Here is a 21,013-nt window from a genome sequence, read left to right as displayed (position 1 = left end):
GCCCGCCGTTAAACGCAAACACCGCAAAACGCACAAAACGCACGCCTAAAACGCCAACGCAAACTTCGCAAAAAAACAATCGCCCGCCCGCCGAAAACCGCAAAAAAACGCACAAAATGCCGCAAAAAAACGCGCGTCCGCCGCAAAACACAAACACTGCAAAAAAAACGCAAACACCGCCGCCGCAAAAAACGCCCGCATCGCCCGCCGCCAACCGCGAAACGCCGCAAAAAACGGCCGCACGCCGCAAACCGCAAAACGCCGCAAAAACGGCCGCCCGCCGCAAACCGCAGCAACGCAAATAACGCCCGGCCGCCGGCAACCGCAAAACCCCGCAAAAAACGGCCGCCCGCCGCACACCACAAAAAACGCCGCAAAAAACGGCCGCCCGCCGCAAACCGCAAAACGCCGCAAAAACGGCCGCCCGCCGCAAAACGCAAAACGCCGCAAAAAACGGCCGCCCACCGCAAGCCGCCGCTAAAACGGCCGTCCGCCGCCAAACGCAAACACCGCAAAAACACCCGCATCGCCCGCCCGCCCGCCGCCAAACACAAAAACCGCAAAAAACGCAAACACCGGCCCGCAACGCCCGCACGCCCGCCGCCAACCGCAAAACGCCGCAAAAAACGGCCGCCCGCCGCTAAACGCAAACACCGCCAAAAACGCAAAAACGGCCGCCCGCCGTCAAACGCAAACACCGAAGAAACGCAAACACCGCCGCAAAAAACGCCCACCGTAGGCAAAACGCAAACACTGACGCAATAAGACAAATATGGCGCCCTGCGGCAAATGTGGTGCATTCATATCTGCCGTTTAAGCAGCCATTCCCTAATTACAGCGCATCCTAATCGTCCAATGTTCGACAAAGTTACGCACATTCTGCGCTTTGCGGCAAAAATGGCGCTTTGAGACAAACGTGGCGCACTGCAACAAACATGGCGCATTCGTTCATGTCGCTTAACAATTCATCCACCCACCAAATTCTAGCCCAATCGGACTTAAACTGAAAAAGTTATGTACATTTGAATATTTCACTATAAAATATCTCCACAACGGAGGTGCCCAGATTTGCACGTGTGCCACGTGACCACCGGTGGTGCAAGCAGGACTTGTCCCCTCACTGATTGCACCATTTCAGTGTTCCTGGCTTTTGCTGTTTTGGTGCTATAAGGCCACAATTCGGCAAACACACGATAATCTGGGAGGTACGTGACTCAAACACGTGGCCACGTGGCACGTGCCGGACCTCTGATAGCTTCACCGTTCACGCCACGTGATGACCCATCGACGTGGCCATCAGCATGTAAAAGATGACCGCGGCCGGTGTCACCGTCTCTGAACAGTGAACGGCTAAAGTCGAAAAACGGGAAAATTTAGGGAAATTTCACCTTTCGAATATATAATTTCCCCAGAATTTTGAATTTTTCATTTTACAAAAAATCCGAGATAGCAGTTTTTTAGCCCCCTTCATTCTGTGCCTATACCCGTTTTCAGATCGACCCTATCATAAAAACTGACGGCCTGACGGCTATTTCCCCAATTCCTTGCATTTCACAATGTTGGTGTATTTAAGAACAAAAATTGACCCCGTGCCACGGCACGTGCAATAGCACGTGCGCCACGTGACCACTGGTGCGACAAGCTGGACTCATCTGCTCACCGGCTGCATTGATTTGGTGTCGCTAGATGAAGTCGTTTCTGCGCCATAGGACCCCCAGTTGGCCAATGTCGGATGTTCCCGGAGGTTACCCCATCAAACACGTTTGCACGTGGCACGTGCTTTTCAATCGCCCCATATCTGACCCATACCATGTGGTATCCGACACCCCGGGGCACAACATATTGGAACATTTTCAAAATCTAACGTGGAAATTTTTTGCAAAATCGATTTGAAAATAATTTTTCGAATTTGCCATAGGCTCAACATGGGGTAACTGTCCGTCACGATTACCCGAAATTGTATCCTATGATTTTTAAATAATTAACACCAAAAGTTGAGGTGCCAGCCCGAGATCCGACCCTAAAAATATCAGCAAATATAATTGACGAAATTTTTCGCAAATCGAATTTCCAATTTTTCCCCATGTTAACCCTATGGGAAAATGCACGTGCCGATTACCCCAAAACGGGCCCATTATATTTTATGCAACTTTGCCACAAGGTAGCTCCCCCATAGGGGACCAAACGGTGAAAATGGCAAGAAAGTTGACCGTGCCGTTTTTGCGGGAGTCAAAATGACCAAAATCGCGGCCGAAACGCTAAACACCCCCCTAGAGAGGTAGCTCAGGTTGGGATTTTCAATAGAAAATCACAATTCTAAAGAATAGTGATTGTCTAGTTGAAAAGTCCCAACCTTCGGATAGGCCCGGGCAGCGCTTGTCGAACAGCACTGCGGATCCGAAGGTTGGGACTTTAATTGTGAAAAACCGCCCGCCCGCCGCAAAACCGCAAAACGCGCAAAACGCACGCCAAAAACGCCAACGCAAACTCCGCAAAAAAAAAACAATCGCCCGCCCGCCGAAAACCGCAGAAAAAAACGCAAAAAACGCCGCCAAAAACCGCCCGTCCGCCGCAAAACGCAAACGCCGCAAAAACGCAAACACCGCCGCCGCAAAAAGAAACCGCATCGCCCGCCTCCAACGGCGAAACGCCGCAAAAAACGGCCGCCCGCCGCAAACCGCAACACCGCAAATAACGCCCGGCCGCCGGCAACCGCAAAACGCCGCAAAAAAAACGGCCGCCCGCCGCAAACCACAAAAACGCCGCAAAAAACGGCCGCCCGCCGCAAACCGCCGCTAAAACGGCCGCCCGCCGCCAACCGCAAACACCGCAAAAACACCCGCATCGCCCGCCCGCCCGCCGCCAAACACAAAAACCGCAAAAAACGCAAACACCGCCGCAAAAACGCAAACACCGCCGCAAAAAACGCCCGCAACGCCCGCACGCCAGCCGCCAACCGCAAAACGTCGCAAAAAAACGGCCGCCCGCCGCCAAACGCAAACACCGCCAAAAACGCAAAAACGGCCGCCCGCCGTCAAACGCAAACAACGAAGAAACGCAAACACCGCCGCAAAAAAACCTCCGCCGTAGGCAAAACGCAAACACTGACGCATTAAGACAAATATGGCGCCCTGCAGCAAATGTGGTGCATTCATATCTGCCGTTTAAGCAGCCATTCCTTAATTACAGCGCATCCTAATCGTCCAATATTCGACAAAGTTGCGCACATTTTGCACTTTGCGGCAAATATGGCGCTTTGAGACAAACGTGGCGCACTGCAACAAACGTGGCGCATTCGTTCATGTCGCTTAACAATTCATCCACCCACCAAATTCTAGTCCAATCGGACATAAACTGACAAAGTTATGTTCATTTGAATATTTCACTATAAAATATCTCCGCAACGGAGGTGCCCGGATTTGCACGTGTGCCACGTGACCACCGGTGGTGTACGCAGGACTTGTCCCCTCACTGATTGCACCATTTCAGGCTTCTTGACTGGTGGAGTTTACGTGCTATAAGGCCACAAATCGGCAAACACACGATAATCTGGGAGGTACGTGACTCAAACACGTGGCCACGTGGCACGTGCCGGACCTCTGATAGCTTCACCGTTCACTCCACGTGATGACCCATCGACGTGGCCATTAGCATGTAAAAGATGACCCCGGCCGGTGTCACCGTCACTGAACAGTGGACGGCTAAACTTGAAAAACGGGAAAATTTAGGGAAATTTCACCTTTCTAATTTATAATTTCCCTAGAATTTTAATTTTTTCATTTTACAAAAAATCCGAGATAGCAGTTTTCTAGCACCGTTCATTCTGTGTCTATACACGTTTTCAGATCGACCCTATCTTAAAATCTGACGGCCTGACGGCTATTTCCCCCATTCCTTGCATTTCACAATGCTAGTATATTTAAGCACCAAAATTGACCCCGTGCCACGGCACGTGCAATAGCACGTGCGCCACGTGACCACTAGTGCGACAAGCTGAACTCATCTGCTCACCGGCTGCGTTGATTTGGTGTCACTAGGTGGAGTGGTTTCCACGCCATAGGACCCCTAGTTGGCCAATGTCGGATTTTCCCGGAGGTTACCCCATCAAACACGTTTGCACGTGGCACGTGCTTTTCAATCGCCCCATATCTGACCCATACCATGTGGTAGCCGACACCCCGGTGCACAACATATTGGAACTTTTTCAAAATCTAACGTGGAAATTTTTTACAAAATCGATTTGAAAATAATTTTTCGAAATCGCCATAGGCTTAGCATGGGGTAACTGTCCGTCCCGATTACCCGAAATTTTGTCATTTATATTTTAAATAATTACCACCATAAGGTGGGGTCCCGGCCCGAGATTCGACCCTAAAAATATCAGCAAATATAATTGACGAAATTTTTCGCAAATCAAATTTCCAATTTTTCCCCATGTTAACCCTATGGGAAAATGCACGTGCCGATTACCCCAAAACGGGTTAATTATATTTCAAGCGACCGATGCCAGCCGGTAGCTCCCCGATACGGGACCAAACGCTGAAAATGGCAAAAAATTCTACCGTGCCGTTTTTCTCGGAATCAAAATGTCCTAAATCGCGGCCGAAACGCTAAACACCCCCCTAGAGAGGTAGCTCAGGTTGGGATTTTCAATAGAAAATCACAATTCTAAAGAATAGTGATTGTCTAATTGAAAAGTCCCAACCTTCGGATAGCCCGGGCAGCGCTTGTCGAACAGCACTGCGGATCCGAAGGTTGGGACTTTAATTGTGAAAAACCGCCCGCCCACCGCCAAACGCAAACACCGCAAAACGCACGCCCAAAACGCAAACGCAAACTTCGCAAAAAAACAATCGCCCGCCCGCCGAAAACCGCAGAAAAAACGCAAAAAACGCCGCAAAAAAAGCCCGTCCGCCGCAAAACGCAAACACCGCAAAAACGCAAACGCCGCCGCCACAAAAAACGCCCGCATCGCCCGCCGCCAACGGCGAAACGGCGCAAAAAAAACGGCCGCCCGCCGCAAACCACAACAACGCAAATAACGCCCGGCCGCCGGCAACCGCAAAACGCCGCAAAAAAAACGGCCGCCCGCCGCAAACCACAAAAAACGCCGCAAAAAAACGGCCGCCCGCCGCAAACCGCAACAACGCCGCAAAAAACGGCCGCCCGCCGCAAACCGCAAAACGCCGCAAAAAACGGCCGCCCATCGCAAACCGCCGCTGAAACGGCCGTCCGCCGCCAAACGCAAACACCGCAAAAACACCCGCATCGCCCGCCCGCCCGCCGTCAAACACAAAAACCGCAAAAAACGCAAACACCGCCGCAAAAAAACGCCCGCAACGCCCGCACGCCCGCCGCCAACCGCAAAACGCCGCAAAAAAAAACGGCCGCCCGCCGCCAAACGCAAACACCGCCAAAAACGCAAAAACGGCCGCCCGCCGTCAAACGCAAACACCGAAGAAACGCAAACACCGCCGCAAAAAAAGCGCCCGCCGTAGGCAAAACGCAAACACTGACGCATGAAGAAAAATATGGCGCCCTGCGGCAAATGTGGTGCATTCATATCTGCCGTTTAAGCAGCCATTCCTTAATTACAGCGCATCCTAATCGTCCAATGTTCGACAAAGGTACGCACATTCTGCGCTTTGCGGCAAAAATGGCGCTTTGAGACAAACGTGGCGCACTGCAACAAACATGGCGCATTCGTTCATGTCGCTTAACAATTCATCCACCCACCAAATTCTAGCCCAATCGGACTTAAACTTACAAAGTTATGTACATTTGAATATTTCACTATAAAACATCTCCGCAACGGAGGTGCCCAGAATTGCACGTGTGCCACGTGACCACCGGTGGTGCAAGCAGGGCTTGTCCCCTCACCGATTGTTCCATTTCAGGCTTCCTGACTGGTGCTGTTTTCGTGCTATAAGGCCACAAATCGGCAAACACACGATAATCTGGGAGGTACGCGACTCAAACACGTGGCCACGTGGCACGTGCCGGACCGGTGACAGCTTCACCGTTCACGCCACTTGATGACCCATGGACGTGGCCATCAGCATATAAATGATGACCCCGGCCGGTGTCACCGTCCCTGAACAGTGGACGGCTAAACTCGAAAAACGGGAAAATTTAGGGAAATTTCACCTTTCGAATATATAATTTCCCCAGAATTTTATATTTTTCATTTTACAAAAAATCCGAGATAGCAGTTTTTTAGCGCCTTTCATTCTGTGCCTATACCCGTTTTCAGATCGACCCTATCATAAAACCTGACGGCCTGGCGGCTATTTCCCCCATTCCTTGCATTTCACAATGCTAGTATATTTAAGCACCAAAACTGACCCCGTGCCACGGCACGTGCAATAGCACGTGCGCCACGTGACCACTAGTGCGACAAGCTGGTCTCATCTGCTCACCGGCTGCGTTGATTTGGTGTCGGTAGGTGGAGTGGTTTCCACGCCATAGGACCCCCAGTTGGCCAATGTCGGATTTTCCCGGAGGTTACCCCATTAAACACGTTTGCACGTGGCACGTGCTTTTCAATCGCCCCATATCTGACCCATACCACGTGGTAGCCGACACCCCGGGACACAACATATTGGAACATTTTCAAAATCTAACGTGGAAATTTTTTGCAAAATAAATTTAAAAATATTTTTTTGAAATCGCCATAGGCTCAACATGGGGTAACTGTTTGTGACGATTACCCGAAATTTTGTCAATTATATTTTAAATAATTACCACCGTCAGTTGGGGTGCCTGCCCGAGATCCGACCCTAAAAATATCAATAAATATAATTGACGAAATTTTTCGCAAATCGAATTTCCAATTTTTCCCCATGTTAACCCTATGGGAAAATGCACGTGCCGATTACCCCAAAACGTGTCAATTATATTTTTTGTAACTTTGCCAGCCGGTAGCTCCCCCACACGGGACCAAACGCTGAAAATGGCAAGAAATATAATGGAGCCGTTTTTGCGGGAATCAAAATGACCCAAATCGCGGCCGAAACGCTAAACACCCCCCTAGAGAGGTAGCTCAGGTTGGGATTTTCAATAGAAAATCACAATTCTAAAGAATAGTGATTTGTCTAATTGAAAAGTCCCAACCTTCGGATATGAAAAGAGCATGGGTACCGAAAATTCTTCAGAAACTAGAGAAATTATCTACGAGAACTCTAGAGAAATTCTCGTACTGATCAATAAGGACATTCAGCAGCAGCAGATCGCCCAAATGCCGGTGGCCGCGATAATTTCTCTAGTTTCTGAAGAATTTTCGGGACCCATGCTCTTTTCATACTGGATCGCCTGTGCCTTACAGAAACTGAAAAGTTCTTCCTATATCAAAATATAGAAAATAATCTTTTGTTATAAATAGGTTTTATTTTCTTTGCTGATCATTTTGAACATAAAAAATCATAAATCCATTGCAAAAAAAATAATTTCGTGAAAGTGAACTATTTCCTTTAAATATGTGAAGGGAAAGGCAACTAAACGTATATCAATCCTAAGATGTTTGGCCGGAGGGAACTGTGGAGCGGATAGAACGATACTTTTGCGAATTTACAAATCAATGATACGGCCAATACTCGATTATGCATGCCAGATACTGGATCGTCCACGAAACAAAACAGTTGAGTCGCTTGATAGCATCCAGAATGCATGCGTGAGGATTGCTACGGGCGCGCTTAGAACCTCCCCCATACTACCTCTGATGGTGGAAGCAGACGTACCCCCTCTGAGATTAAGACGGTGCGATTTGACCTTACGGTACTGCTTGAGAGTGAAGAGTGACCCCAACCATCCATGTCTTGAATTGATATCACGCGGTGCATCGCTGCCTGCCATTGATAGTGATTATTTGAAGCGAATCGCAGGCTTCCCTGTGTATGAGAGGCTCTCGGCTATATGCGCTGAGACAAACTTTGATATGCCGAACGAATTGACGTCCTTATCTGGTACCATCCCGCCTTGGCACTTGCAGAAATGTGATCTGATTCGACTAACAAATGAGAGAAAAGCAAACTTATCTGATATTGAAGTGCAATGTCAGTTTAATGACCTCAGAGAGAGATATGCAACGTTCTCTTTCTGCTTTACTGATGGATCAAAGAATCATGATGGTGTTGGATGTGCGTATGTACTTGGAAACCGACGTGAAAGGTTTAAGCTGCCAAATAACTGCTCTGTATTTACGGCGGAAGCATTCGCTATACTACGGGCACTGTTATTTGTGGAGGAAAGTGGTATCATGAGATGTGTCATTTGCACGGACTCCCTGTCCGTGCTGACTGCTCTTCGTGGGCCGGTCACTTCCCATCCTACTATCATGAAGATTTTAGAGACCTGTCATCGATTGATTACTTTGTCTGATCGCGAACTTGTTATTTTGTGGATCCCTGGACACTGCAGCATCACTGGGAACGAGCTAGCTGACCGTCAGGCCAGGGAGGCTATCTCGATGGATCAAATAGTAGTCCTTGAAATGGGTCCCAAAGAGCACTATCCCGATATTGGGTTGTCTGTCCGTCGCCTGTTCAATCAGTGCTGGCAGCAGTATAACTCAAACACCAACTTGAAGTTGATAAAGGATGAAGTTGGATCATGGTCATCTTGTAAACGCGCCAGTCACAGGGAGGAAATCTTGTTATGTCGCATGCGAATAGGACATACACGATTCACTCACGGACATATAATAGATAGAGACCCCAGGCCTGAATGTAACCGATGTTTGTGTCCCCAGTCAGTTAAACATATACTTGTGGAGTGCCCAGTGTATGCTACTCACCGACAATCGATTGTTCAGAAGTGCCTTCAATTGGATGTACCACTTACCCTGAAAACTCTTCTGGGTGATCAACACCCGGACATCACTGACGAGGTTTTCAGGTTCCTACGTGCTACCAATCTCTTCAAAAAGCTGTGACTGCGATGATCTGCGATGAACTAGCTGTGATTATTTGTGTTTGAAGCTATCATGTGCAATTATTGGATTATGTTAGTCTACCTGCCGATTGGCGAACCCCGTTGCGACTGATGCGGAGGGCATGGCCGTCGATCTGGCACATTGATGCGATCTCCTGCTTTTGTAATTTGTGTTGACTGTTTACTTTATCGTCTCTCTGGTGTTTTGTGTTATGTGCTGCGACTGCTCTGTGGACGTCCTCATGTGTGTAACAGTCGTGCGTTGTGTTGAAATGATTGGATGAATGGAGATTGAATGTTGAATGAGAAGGATGCGGGAGTGGAGATGCATCGGTGTGAGAGATGGATGCAGTTAGTGGATGAATGAAGAGCAGCCTGTACTGGTTTGCTACTGTAGTTTCTTTTTCTAGATTTCTCTTGGATGTATACCTTCATTAATCTTTTTTGTACCATCCGGTCCCTTCTTTTGTAGAAGTAGTCGCATAGTTCCGAAGTTGAGGCTCGTTATGATCGGTATGATCATGAGACATGAACCCTCCAACGCAAGTTGATAACTGAGTGAGGTACCAAGAGCAGACTCGTGCCTGAAGATCCTTTTGAACTGAATGGCTCGCTGGACAGATGCGAGGTCAAGAGCGTTATGATTGAATGACTCATAACCAGAAACCATCCTTTTTGTTTCTATTTTTAAGTTTTTAATCAGTTATATGTTAGAAACTAACCGTTACTAATATACTTCACCGGACATTTCCTGCCTGGACATATCCGAAGCCCGCGCATACATCCCCATGCCATCCCATGCTAAACCTATCATTTTCCTTCATCTGCTTAGTTTCCCTCTGCACCATCTGGCTGCAACCGATTGCAACATCTACTCGATCGAGACAAGAATGGCGCACTGATGACAACAACTACGGACGCTTGAGCCCAACGAGGCTATGCGCCCTCAGGGGTAGCCAGTAACAGTTGGTAGCATTAGACCAAATGGGCGCTCAAAAACTACTACCCCATAGGGTTTCCATGTTAAATCGACCTTTTTCAAGCGAGCCTCACACGTAAGCTAAAAGATAAAGTGCCAATATTATTGTGGGGAAAGGTAGCCTCAAGCTTCCTCTACAACCTTTTTATCTAGCATTTTTTGACGCGGAGGCCATAACAGGTCCAAAAAGCATTGGGCGCTGCCCGAGGTACCAAAAGCCCCTCCATGAGAGCCCAAGTTCCTGCGCATGCGCACATTGCATCAACCCTGTACTGGCGTACATTAGTGATACTGCTCACGGACTCGGTCAGCCAATCAGCGTCCCCGATTGCATTAATAGATGTCGCTAGCATCACGTAAATCCTGCTTGCGAACACATTTTAAGAATGAAACAGCTGCGCCATTTCCGCCTTCCATTGATTCCTTCCATCTTAGTATCAACTATACGCTTTTCAACTAACTTTAGACTAAGTTTTAAACTATGGTCAGTATGTTATTTCTGGTACATATAATATAAAAATAACTGCTTTATGAATTTGGCTTTACTCGTCAGAATAGAATACTCTATTTTTTCCATATTCAAAAAATATATCACCTACCATGTACCTTATCCAGGTAAAATGGGCGCTTTCCGCGTCGTTGGTGTACCCGTTGTTCTATATACCCTGATGCGCCCTAACCCAACAAGTACAAGTACAAGTAAGAGATGTAGGTAAATAAATATCGAATAATTATCACATATCACATGCTAATATTGATATACGCGGGTTTGTGCATAATGTTGAAATAGTTCAAAAATGTTTGGATTAGACTTAAATTGATGCCATTCCATTTATCAATATTATCATTAGATTTATCACGTGTTTTCAATTGAATGTCATTTTTTGTCATGAGAGTGCTGACAGATCATTATGAACCTCTAACCAGCATGCCCGCAGTCATAGGCGGCGGCGGAACGGGGGAAGCACCGGGGACTGTGCCCCCCTTTGATTTTGGCATTTTAACATTAGTCCAATCACAATTGGCGTTGCATGGAAGGAATGGGACCAAAAGTCAGCAGTGCCCCCTTTAACTGAAGGTGTTCCGCCGCTACTGCCCGCAGTAACAGATCAAGATCAGTGGTAGGCGTGAGATTATTAGTTCCTATACATCAGGGGCGGGCAAAGTCCGGCCCGCGGGCCGGATGCGGCCCGCCAAGCTCCGGCGTCCGGCCCGCGGTCTGGATAGGCAGCCAGCATTGCAATCCGGCCCGCGAGCCCTACGGAAGCCCAGTTTAGGATTATGGTTCATCCGAGTTCAGTAGCAATAGCACTACGGTGACCTGCTGTTCTTCAGTGTGGTACGCTGGCTGAGTCGCGGCGCCATGCTGTCCCGTGTTTGGGAGCTCAGGCGGGACATCGCGAGCTTCCTACATGAGAAAAGCTCACCATACGACGATAAATTCAGTGATTCCCGGTGGCTGGCTGACCTGGTACTGCTCACGGACATCACATCACATCCCACCTGAACACGCTGAACACAAAACTCCAAGGAATGAATCTTCTGCTCTCCGACATGTATGCGCATGTCACTGCCTTCGAGGTGAAGCTGCGTCTGTGGGAAGCCCAGGTAGGTCGAGGACAGCTTGACCACTTCCCTCGCCTGGCCACCTGTGCTGCGGAAGATTCAACCGCGACGGATGTGCCGCTGCTCTTGCCACTCTGCGACAGGAGTTCACGAACCGCTTCGCTGACGTTTGGGAGCTCGCTACCGACTTCAAGCTGGTGACAGCACCGTTTGACTTCAGTGTCGACTAAGCGCCGGTATCCCTGCAGATGGAGTCGGTGGAACTCCAAAGCAGTGATGAACCCAGAGGAAAGTTTCGAACCTCTTCGCCTCTGCCCTTCTTCCGCGATGCCATTATCCCCACTGGAGGATATCCCAACCACATATCGCACGTCCAACGCATCGCTGCCATGTTCGGTAGCACGTACTGCTGCGAACAGCTGTTCTCCAAAATGAAGTACGTGAAGTCCCGCCTCCGATCCAGACTGTCTGATCGTCACCTGAATGACGTCCTCAGGCTGAGCTAGACAACATCTGTGGCGCCGAATGTCGAAGGGCTTCTTCACGGCAGGAAGCAGCACCACCCTTCGCACTAAAAACGAGGGTGCGGAGATCGAAGGACGCATTCCGGTACCTTTCTGGGACAGCATGAAGGGAGTGACGTGGAGTATCGTGTCAATGCAAATAGCATGTGAATCACAAAGTATTTTGTCTTCTTACGATCGAGAAAATTTTTGCGGCATAAACCAAGAAACTAAACACAAACATCGAGGTAGCCCGCCGTCTCCAGCTTCTTGAGGTACTTCTCAAATAAGGTGAGTCGTTATTTCTATGATTCCCAGTGTGTCTGTGCAGTTTACAAAAGCAGGCTTGATTTTAAGTACGGTTGTCATGGGTCAAAAGTTATTCGTTTGTAAGTGTAACTATATTGTTTATTGTTTATTGAACACTTAAGAACTCATCCATACAACATGGCTATTCTTGAGTTCGTGTCATAGGAGGTGAAAAGTAAATACAAGGGATGGTGACGCACTCAAGCACACAGGAAAAAAAAAACATACAAAGCCCACAAGCACGCATACTTTCTAAAATTGGCCCAGACGCCGTTTCACATTCCTTTTAAAAGCGCCCGGTGGTTGCTCCCTGACAGCGAGAGGCAGGGCATTGAAAGCCGACACAGCACGGTACAAAAATCTCCTTCGGCCGGACTCGGATCTTATCCGTGGAAGAGCGAGGTCTGCGTCCTGCCGTGTGTTGCGCTCTCTCCCCTCTCCTACTGTGGAGAGCTGCTCGGCGATATCCTGGGGAGCGCCGGTCACCAACATGCGCTTGAGTAGGCACAGAGTGTGGTAAGTCACCAGTTCACGAGCCGGGAGCCAGGTGAGAGTTCTGAGTGCGTCACTCACGCGGTCATGCTTGCGCCGCCCCGTGATAACTCGTGCACCGAAGTTAATCACCTTTTGAACACGAGACATGTTTTTGGCGACCGCAGCACCATAGACACTGATACAATATCTCACGGTCGACGGAACCAACCGCATCCACGGTGTGCTCGTCAGTCTCCTGGGAGAGCAGGTCGTGCACCTCGTCCTCAGACATATAGGTATTTGTCTCTGTCATGAGACAGTCATTGCCCGTCGTTAGTCGCGTCATAGCAACATAGCATCCATTTTAGTCATTGACAAACGAAACTCTGGCGAGCTTAGCACTCAGGCCCCCCAGTTGCTCACAAATGCAACACCCGGCCCGCGCTCCCAAAAGTTTGCCCGCCCCTGCTATACATTGTCTTTTGAAATATACCTGCCTAACTTTTTCTGTAGTTCCATCTTATTCAACATATTTTTCAATCATTTTTTACTGTGTTTTTTCAGAAAACAATATCACGATGGCAGATCCTGTGCCCAAGCCATGCACTTTTTCATTCAAGAAGGGAAAGCAGAAGTTCAAAGCCCGAAAACGGCAAGCATCTGGTAGTGAAAGTAAGTATCTGTACAGCATTATCAATATGAATTGACATGATGTAATCTTTTATAGTAGCTTAATGCTTACGATAAAGCTGTGAGGCTCATGTATAAAACTGCCCTGTGAATCCATATCAAATGTAATGGTGCTGTGCTTGATTGTGTCACAAGTGCTGCGACTTCAGTGACTCCAATTCTGACTCTGGCCTTCCAAAACCAACTGCGACTCCAGGCAAAACTGCTGACTATGTCTAACTGACTCTGCCAGACCTGGCAGGGCTGCACATTCAACAAATTTCCAGTGGTTCTGACTCTGGCTCTGGTTTCTTTCCAAAACTGTATCTGACTCAGACTCTGACTCTGCACTCTGCAGCCCTGGTCACAAGAGTGGCATGTTTATTGTAGTCTGTAGATAGTCATGTTTTATTAGAATACATTGATCTTTATTTCAGATCATATTTTGTCTCTGATCTTATCCTATAGGTACTGTTCTGTATCCCATCACCTTGTTGTTTTTCTTGGTTTGTTGCCAAATGCCAGATTTAATGAATTCATAGATTTCAGTTTCATGCACATTGCACAATGCAAATATATGTATTTCATTGTTAAATGTCTTTGTATCTGTAACATTATTGCACTGGGGCTGGTCTATGATGGTAATATGGAGAATTATATTGATTTGGTCTTGGTGTTCAGCAACAGCGATGGCTTATATTACGATACAACCTAACCTTTTTTGTAACATTTCATTGATTTTCAGGCAGTGATGATGATACCAGGGTGATCAAGGTTGAGAAGAAAGCTGATGCTAAAAATCCTATGATTCAGACGGTATGTATGATTGAAATCAAAGTAAAATTTTAATATTGTGTGTGAAATCCAGCTTATTGTTAGCTGCCTTTAATTCCCCTTTGGTCTGATGCTGCATCTGTCTCTGCCTCTGCTTCACTTTATCGGTGTGTGTTAGGTACTAGATGTATTACTGCAATCTATAAATCACATGATCAACAGGACAAGTTCCCTGCTCAATCAAGGTCATCTTTTAGCATTGAATTGAATGCTTCCAGCTTTGTTTCTCAAAATGCTGAATTACAATTGTTTGTTTGTTTTTTCAGTCCAAGACAGTCAAGTCGGCCAAGGTATCGAAGCGTGCGAGTGACAACGAGAGTTCAGATGATGACAATAATGTCGGTGTGTCGTATCGGTAAGTGAGCTATCGGTAGTCTCGGTGTGTGCTAGTCAGCTAGTGTCGGATTAGTTTCATTCACTGCAAGTTTACATGAAGAAAATGCTACACGATCTTATTCTATGAATGACGACGTTAACTTCTCCATGCCTATTTAACGCGCAAATATGTCATTTATCTCTATGAGCTGACACCGTAAATTAAGGCTAATGGCTCAAGTATATCTTGGAATGACTAATATGTTTTATGAGTGACTTAAGTTCATCGCCAGCAAAATATCACAAGAGCTGCTATGCGTTCATCCATTCTATGTCGTGTGTTTTGTCGGGCGTTCGTCCGGTTCCAATGCCTCGAGCCCCTCCCCTCCTCCTCCCGTTCTCCCTCACCGCCGTTGGACGGCTAGATCGGCAGCACATGGCTGTCCTCGCTGATCACCGTGTCGTCCAGCCCAGCTACGGCACCATTACCAGGGGCGTCGCCACGGATTTTTGACTGGGGGGGGGGACGGATTGGCTGACTAAAAACCCAAAAGTTAGTTAGTATACCGTACAATTTCAGGCCTATTCCCTACTTGTAACGCATACACAATACACATGTTCTCATGTTCTCGCGTGGAGGCGTTATTAGTCACACTCTTTTCTACCTGTGCATGAATTGGCGGCGCTTCGCGCAAAAACTATTGGCAAAACAGTCCCAAAACGCATAAATTTTGCATCCCGCGTAATAAGTTTGATACCAGGACAGTTAGGGTCTGGTCACCAAGCCAAGCAGCCCTGCCTCTAAAAAATCGTGTGGTCCTCTGTAAACCGCTGTCAACCATAGGTACAGCTTTTTTCCAACTTCTGTGCAGTGTAGCTGCAGGACTGCGGGGTCGTAGTCGACGGTTTTGGTCGGATACGGAGTTGGAGTCATCAAAATCGTAACAGACTTCAACTCTGAAGTCAGAGTCAACGTGATCCCCGAGGATGGGCCGAATAAGACCTGGAGATTCTGTTGGCTGTGGTGATTATAGGGGTCATGGTAAGACCAATGTAGGGGCATACTGAGCATTACGTCCTCCTGGGCTCTCTCAGACCAGGACGAGGTCCTCTCACCCTCAAGCATCAAGCGTTCAAAGGCCATAGTGAGACCTTCTGCTGTCGGATGGCCTCGAACGGGAAGAGGGCCGTTTGAGAGTTAGCTGAAGGTCTTGACTATTAGGTACGAATATCCTATGTAAAATGTGTGGTCTCTGCAAGCTGATGTTCTACTGCACTCTGAGACTTTGGGACAGATCTTCAGCCCTTGTTGGATATGGTCGCCCCTACAACTGGAGCTTTGGCTCCCTATCGGGGACCTGGGACGGACAGTCCAGAGCTGCACCTCGTAGGCAATGTTATCTTTTAATATGCCAAGAAACGTTCAAAGAGACAAAAGCATCACATCACATGTTTTTTTTTCACTCCGATGCGGGCCAAGGGATGTCGTGGTCGGAGATGGAGTGGGGACTCCGAGCTTTTTTTTAAAGCCGGAGTCGGAGTTACTAAAATAATCTACTCCGCAGCCCTTTAAGCAAGGGTACAGTGTTAGCAATTCGCAGATTCAATTTGTATACGAGTAGGTATCCGCAATTTCATCCCAAAACGACAATACACCAATGTCGTAGGTCACTTTTTAAATCATTCATGGGGATATTTTTGCGGGGGACGTCCCCCCCCCCCGGATTCCTCGACTGGGGGGACGCGTCCCCCCCCGTCCCCCCCCCCCGGTTTCGACCCCCATGACCATTACCCATGAGAACTTCTCTAAGCAACACCCACGATGCCATTAAATGTGCTCATTGATTGTGTCGTGAGCCGTGACTGTTACTCAGCGCCGTGACTCCCGTCGCGTTGCGTTCTGTATCGCTTTTCGTCCCCCTCGTTCACCGGTCTCCGCCCTTGTCTGCGCAGGTCCAAGCGCACGGCGGCCCGCGAAGGACCCAACGACATGGGCGCCACGGCCACTGTGGAGATCGACACGGAGCGAGACCGGGACGACCAGGCCATCTTCGAGCGCGCCATGGCCGTCAACAAGGTGGGTGGGGCGGCGCGGCGCGGCGCTGCCGGACGGCCGTATACAGGGAGGGACTGGTGGAGGAACTCAGGTTGTGGTGGCCGCACCACTGCCGAGCCGACGGCGCCGGGCTGGGGCGGCTGAATTCAGAGAGGAGCTGATGGACGGAGAGCGTCTGGTGTGGCGGCGGCGCTGCCGGGCTGGGCCGGGGTTTCAGAGAGGGACTGGGGAGGGTCTGGTGTGGCGGCGCCGCCGGGCTGGACCGGGGCGGGACGGCCGAATACAGAGAGGGGCTGACTGGAGGACTGGTGGGGTGGCGGCGCCGCTGCCGAGCTAACTGCGCCGGGCTGGGGCGGCCGTGTACAGAGGGACTGGAAGAGGTTCTGTGCTGTGAGGGAGCCACTGTGCCCGGAGGGACAGGTACCGGTGCGACTGCCGGAACGTAGGAGTGCTCAGGGGGTTACGGTTCTATGCTGCCACATAGGGAGGGCTCAGGAGACAGATGACGTCACGGGGTGTCAAGATTTTGTCGATTTTTAAGACTTTGCCGTGCAGTAAATCATCTTTTTTAGGCTCTAAGGGAGCCTAAAGGTTAATATCAAACTGCCTTAGAGTATAAAATCCTCGGAAGAACAATATTGGCGAAGATTGGTAGACACTTTCTGACGTCATCTGTCAAGGTCACCGATGTAAACAAACGGCTAACCATTCTACCTCCTATATAGGGCCTTGGGATTTCTTGTTTCTTTACAGGGAACGGGCATAGTGGAGGCTTTGGTAGCTATTTAATATGGCTGTCACCGGAATTTCTACGTGAAGCTAGTGGCTTATTGCTGCCGACGGTGTCGTTGTGCTTTTATATGTTTGTTGAATATCTGACAAGTCACTATGAAGCAAGAATAGACCATCTACGTGCCCGTCAAAGATATATTCCGTTACATGACAAAATCCGAAGACGCCGGTCGTTGGTAGAGGTGGAATTTATTAGTTGACTGTCCCCCTGCCCCCTCCCCTCCCTCTCCCGCCCTCTGAAGGAGCTGGAGGGCAAGGCGGACGACAAGGTGTACCGGGGCCAGGCCAACTACGCCCAGTACATCTCCAAGCGGGACACGCCACAGGGTAACGCCAGCAGTGGCGGCGTGCGTCACGGCCCGATCCGCGCCCCGTCCAACATCCGATCCACAGTGCGCTGGGACTACGCGCCAGACATCTGCAAGGACTTCAAGGAGACCGGCTTCTGCGGCTTCGGAGGTGAGAGCTGAGCGGGCGGAGCACCGGTGTTTGAGTCTGGTGAGGGAGCGCTGGCTACCTAAGTACCTACCTTCCTATCTTTAACATTTTCGCTAAAGGGACGATTATCCGTTATTTTTCTTTTCTTTTCATAATTACATAAACCGTTTGCTTAAATTGAACTCCCGACTTCATTTCCGATGAAAATTATATTTCCCGCTATAGATGAAATAGTCTGGCCCTGAGAATTCCAAATCTTTTTGTCAAGCGTCGAGGCCATCCACCCACCCCGTCCACCGGTGTCTTCCCCCCCCCCCCCCCCACCCCACCCCACCCCTGCCCGTCTGTCTAAAGCCACCCTTGGGCCCACCTGTCTGACCTCCCCGCCCACCCTCCTCCCCCTGCGACAGACTCGTGTATCTTCATGCACGACCGGACCGACTACAAGTTCGGCTGGCAGCTGGAGCGAGAGATGGACAACCAGACGTACGGCGCGTGCGACAACGAAAACTACGAGATCAGCGACGACGAGGATCACCTGCCCTTCCGCTGCTTCATCTGCCGAGAGAGCTTCAAGGACCCCATCGTCACCAAGTGAGTGGCAGGTTCCGGGGGTGAGGTACCTTTGGGGGTGGGTGGGGGTGCAGCCTGAGTGTCGGTAACGCCGCAGCCAGGGCTGCGGAGTCGATGGATTTTCGGCGACTCCGACTCCGACTCCGACTCCGGCTTTCAAAAACCAGCTCCGACTCCGACTCCGACTCCGGGCAGAATTGTCGACTCCGACCGACTCCAACTCCCGACTCCGACTCCGCAGACCTAGCAGGGCTGCGGAGTCGACAGATTTTCGGTGACTCCGACTCCGACTCCGGCTCGGGTTTCTAAAATCGACTCCGACTCCGACTCCGACTCCGGTCGCAACTGTCGACTCCGACCGACTCCGACTCCGACTCCGACTCCGACTCCGCAGCCCTGGCCGCAGCTGCGGGATATGGGGTGCTGTGTTACTATCAGATAGGCTGCTAGACCGCCGGCGGTCAACTCGTTCCATAGACTCTGGTGCCGTTATCATCTATCTTCATCGCGTCTATTGATGATGAGAGCATGCCGGCTTGGCTTCTTTTAGTTTGGTAAATTTAGTGCGGAACCGGCAACGGTAACAGTAATTAATTTTAAGCTCCGCCGGTAATTTTTGTTTTATTTAAATCATGCGCAACTTCCGCCCTCAGCCGAATATGGAAGGATGCCTACCTCACTCTCCAGTGAATCGAGTCAATACGGGTCGTAATTCCACCTTTACTGCCTGTCGTGTCGCCGTTATGGGCTTACGTTCGATTGGCTGATATTGATGTTGGGAATTAGTGGACTGACGGGAACAGCGCCGGCACTGTGGAACGGAATTACGATGGTCGCCATAATGTCAACGGATGATGGGATGGATGGCTGCAATATCGTTAGTTGACAGGTTGTTGTGCACCTGATATCGACCGCGTTGCCGCGGGTCAGTTCGGTAGGTAGGGCCATGGCGTGTCCAAAACGAGTCTCATTAACTGAGTTATTCTCTGCCACGATTTGAATGCAATAAGGTCTGGGGACCAGAACCTGTTTTCATGGTCATTGTCCCGAGCCGAGTCGGTCATTTGACCCTGAGTGATGTGCTGGTTTATTGGAAACTAGCGGCGAGCGGTGATTGCCATTCAACCCCTCCCCACTTCCCATCCCCCCCCCCCCACCCCTCTCGGCTGTCTCCAGTCGCGCGAGTCATCTGACCCGGGGTAACCTGATACCTCGGTCGGTCTGTCCTCCTCTGCGCCCCAGGGAGCGGGCGGCGGGGCTCTGATTTCTTGGAGAAACACGATCCTTTAACTAGTCGTTTAACTAGTTTAACTAGGTAGTCGGCGCGCCCTAAAGCTCCAATAAACAAACAAACAAGATCGTTTAATTAGGTTTGGAATAACACAATTCCTGTGATAAAATTTAAATGATATGTTTGTTATCAAACTGTTTCTTTTGTAATGCATGGTCAATGGAAATGTTGACTTTGCTTGATACTATCTTAACGTTGTTTGTGTGACAAAACCATCGGGCTCTGTTTTCTTTCGCCAATTGATAGGTAATTTATTCCCCTGTCGTCACTCGTTTTGCCTCGTCCTGTCATTCACAGGTGCAAGCACTATTTCTGCGAGGGGTGCGCGCTGAAGGAGTACAAAAAGTCCAAGCGCTGTTTCGTGTGCGGTGTGCAGACGCACGGCGTGTTCAACGTGGCCAAGGAGCTGCTGGACAAGCTGAACAGAGCCGGCGGAGGAGGCGTCAAGGACAGCGACGATGACGACGATGATGACAACGTGACCTGACCCGGCTTCAACGTTTGTGTGTTGTAACGTTTACTGTGACTGAATATGTTGTTTCACCAAAACGATGACAGAGTCGTGCTATTTCTACGTGTATGGTGCATGAACGTTACTGCTGCAGTGTTTTTACGCGCAGAAACTGAGCTCGTGTCATTCTCGCCTGAACCTGCGCCCTGCGATGTGTCGGAAGGATCAATTCCTTCGAATGACTGTGATTTATCGTCACACTGTCTCGTTGAGGCTTGGGGTCATGAGTCGCGAGCCTACATTAGTTCACAGTCACGGAGTTGTAAGCAGCAGACGGCGTAAATGCTCGCGGCGCTTTATCTTCGCGCACTCGTCGCACCTGTATTGTCACAGATGTCACAGGTCCGGCAGGAGACTCATTGCGTGGTACCTACTCAATTAATGGTCGTCTCAAACTTGTGAGGACGGGGAGTAAATGCGCACATCGACTTGTAAGGACAGGGTTGTATGACGTTGCTTTTGACAGGTTTTCCCCTCGCTGAATGTTGTGTATGAAACAAGTGCTAAAAGGAAAAGAAATAAAGCTGACATGTTTTTACTTTGGTCGCTTTGGCTAATTGTTTTCTTTCCGGATGTGGTTCAGATTGTCGGAAATATGATGTAATACGTTGAATGGAGCGTAGAGGCGAGTGTAATGAATAGTGTGTCGCAACGCCCGGCGCAAGGATATTGATCGTTTTTAACAGTAACCTGACTGTAGTTTGAACTACACTGACACAGCTACATGAGAACTTTGGGAAGGATAACCGTCGCTACCCGCAGCGCGCTCTCCGCT

At 49.3% G+C, this 21,013-nt stretch overlaps 1 protein-coding gene across 10 annotated transcripts in view; it reads left to right on the top strand.

Annotated features, from left to right (window-relative positions):
* The window catches only part of LOC122384459 (E3 ubiquitin-protein ligase RNF113A-like), a 42,584-nt gene extending 21,808 nt beyond the window's left edge, over positions 1-20,776 (top strand). For 3 of the 10 annotated variants that reach the window (XM_043371855.1, XM_043371854.1, XM_043371852.1), the window contains exons 2-8: positions 13,324-13,431; positions 14,174-14,244; positions 14,529-14,617; positions 16,531-16,654; positions 17,668-17,884; positions 18,274-18,457; positions 20,025-20,776. In XM_043371855.1, coding sequence (XP_043227790.1) covers positions 13,338-13,431; positions 14,174-14,244; positions 14,529-14,617; positions 16,531-16,654; positions 17,668-17,884; positions 18,274-18,457; positions 20,025-20,214 — 969 coding nt within the window. In that variant the 5' untranslated portion in view covers positions 13,324-13,337 and the 3' untranslated portion in view covers positions 20,215-20,776. Of the gene's footprint in view, positions 1-9,400; positions 9,876-10,577; positions 12,268-13,323; positions 13,432-14,173; positions 14,245-14,528; positions 14,618-16,530; positions 16,655-17,667; positions 17,885-18,273; positions 18,458-20,024 lie in introns of those variants that run through there. The other 7 variants (XM_043371851.1, XM_043371859.1, XM_043371853.1 and 4 more) reach the window with 7 other exon arrangements.
* Positions 20,777-21,013: the final 237 nt, after the last annotated feature.

This window comes from Amphibalanus amphitrite, unplaced genomic scaffold (genome assembly GCF_019059575.1).
Source record: "Amphibalanus amphitrite isolate SeventyFive unplaced genomic scaffold, NRLGWU_Aamphi_draft 000191F_arrow, whole genome shotgun sequence".
Taxonomy (NCBI): domain Eukaryota; kingdom Metazoa; phylum Arthropoda; class Thecostraca; order Balanomorpha; family Balanidae; genus Amphibalanus; species Amphibalanus amphitrite.
This window is presented reverse-complemented; position numbering and strand designations above follow the sequence as displayed.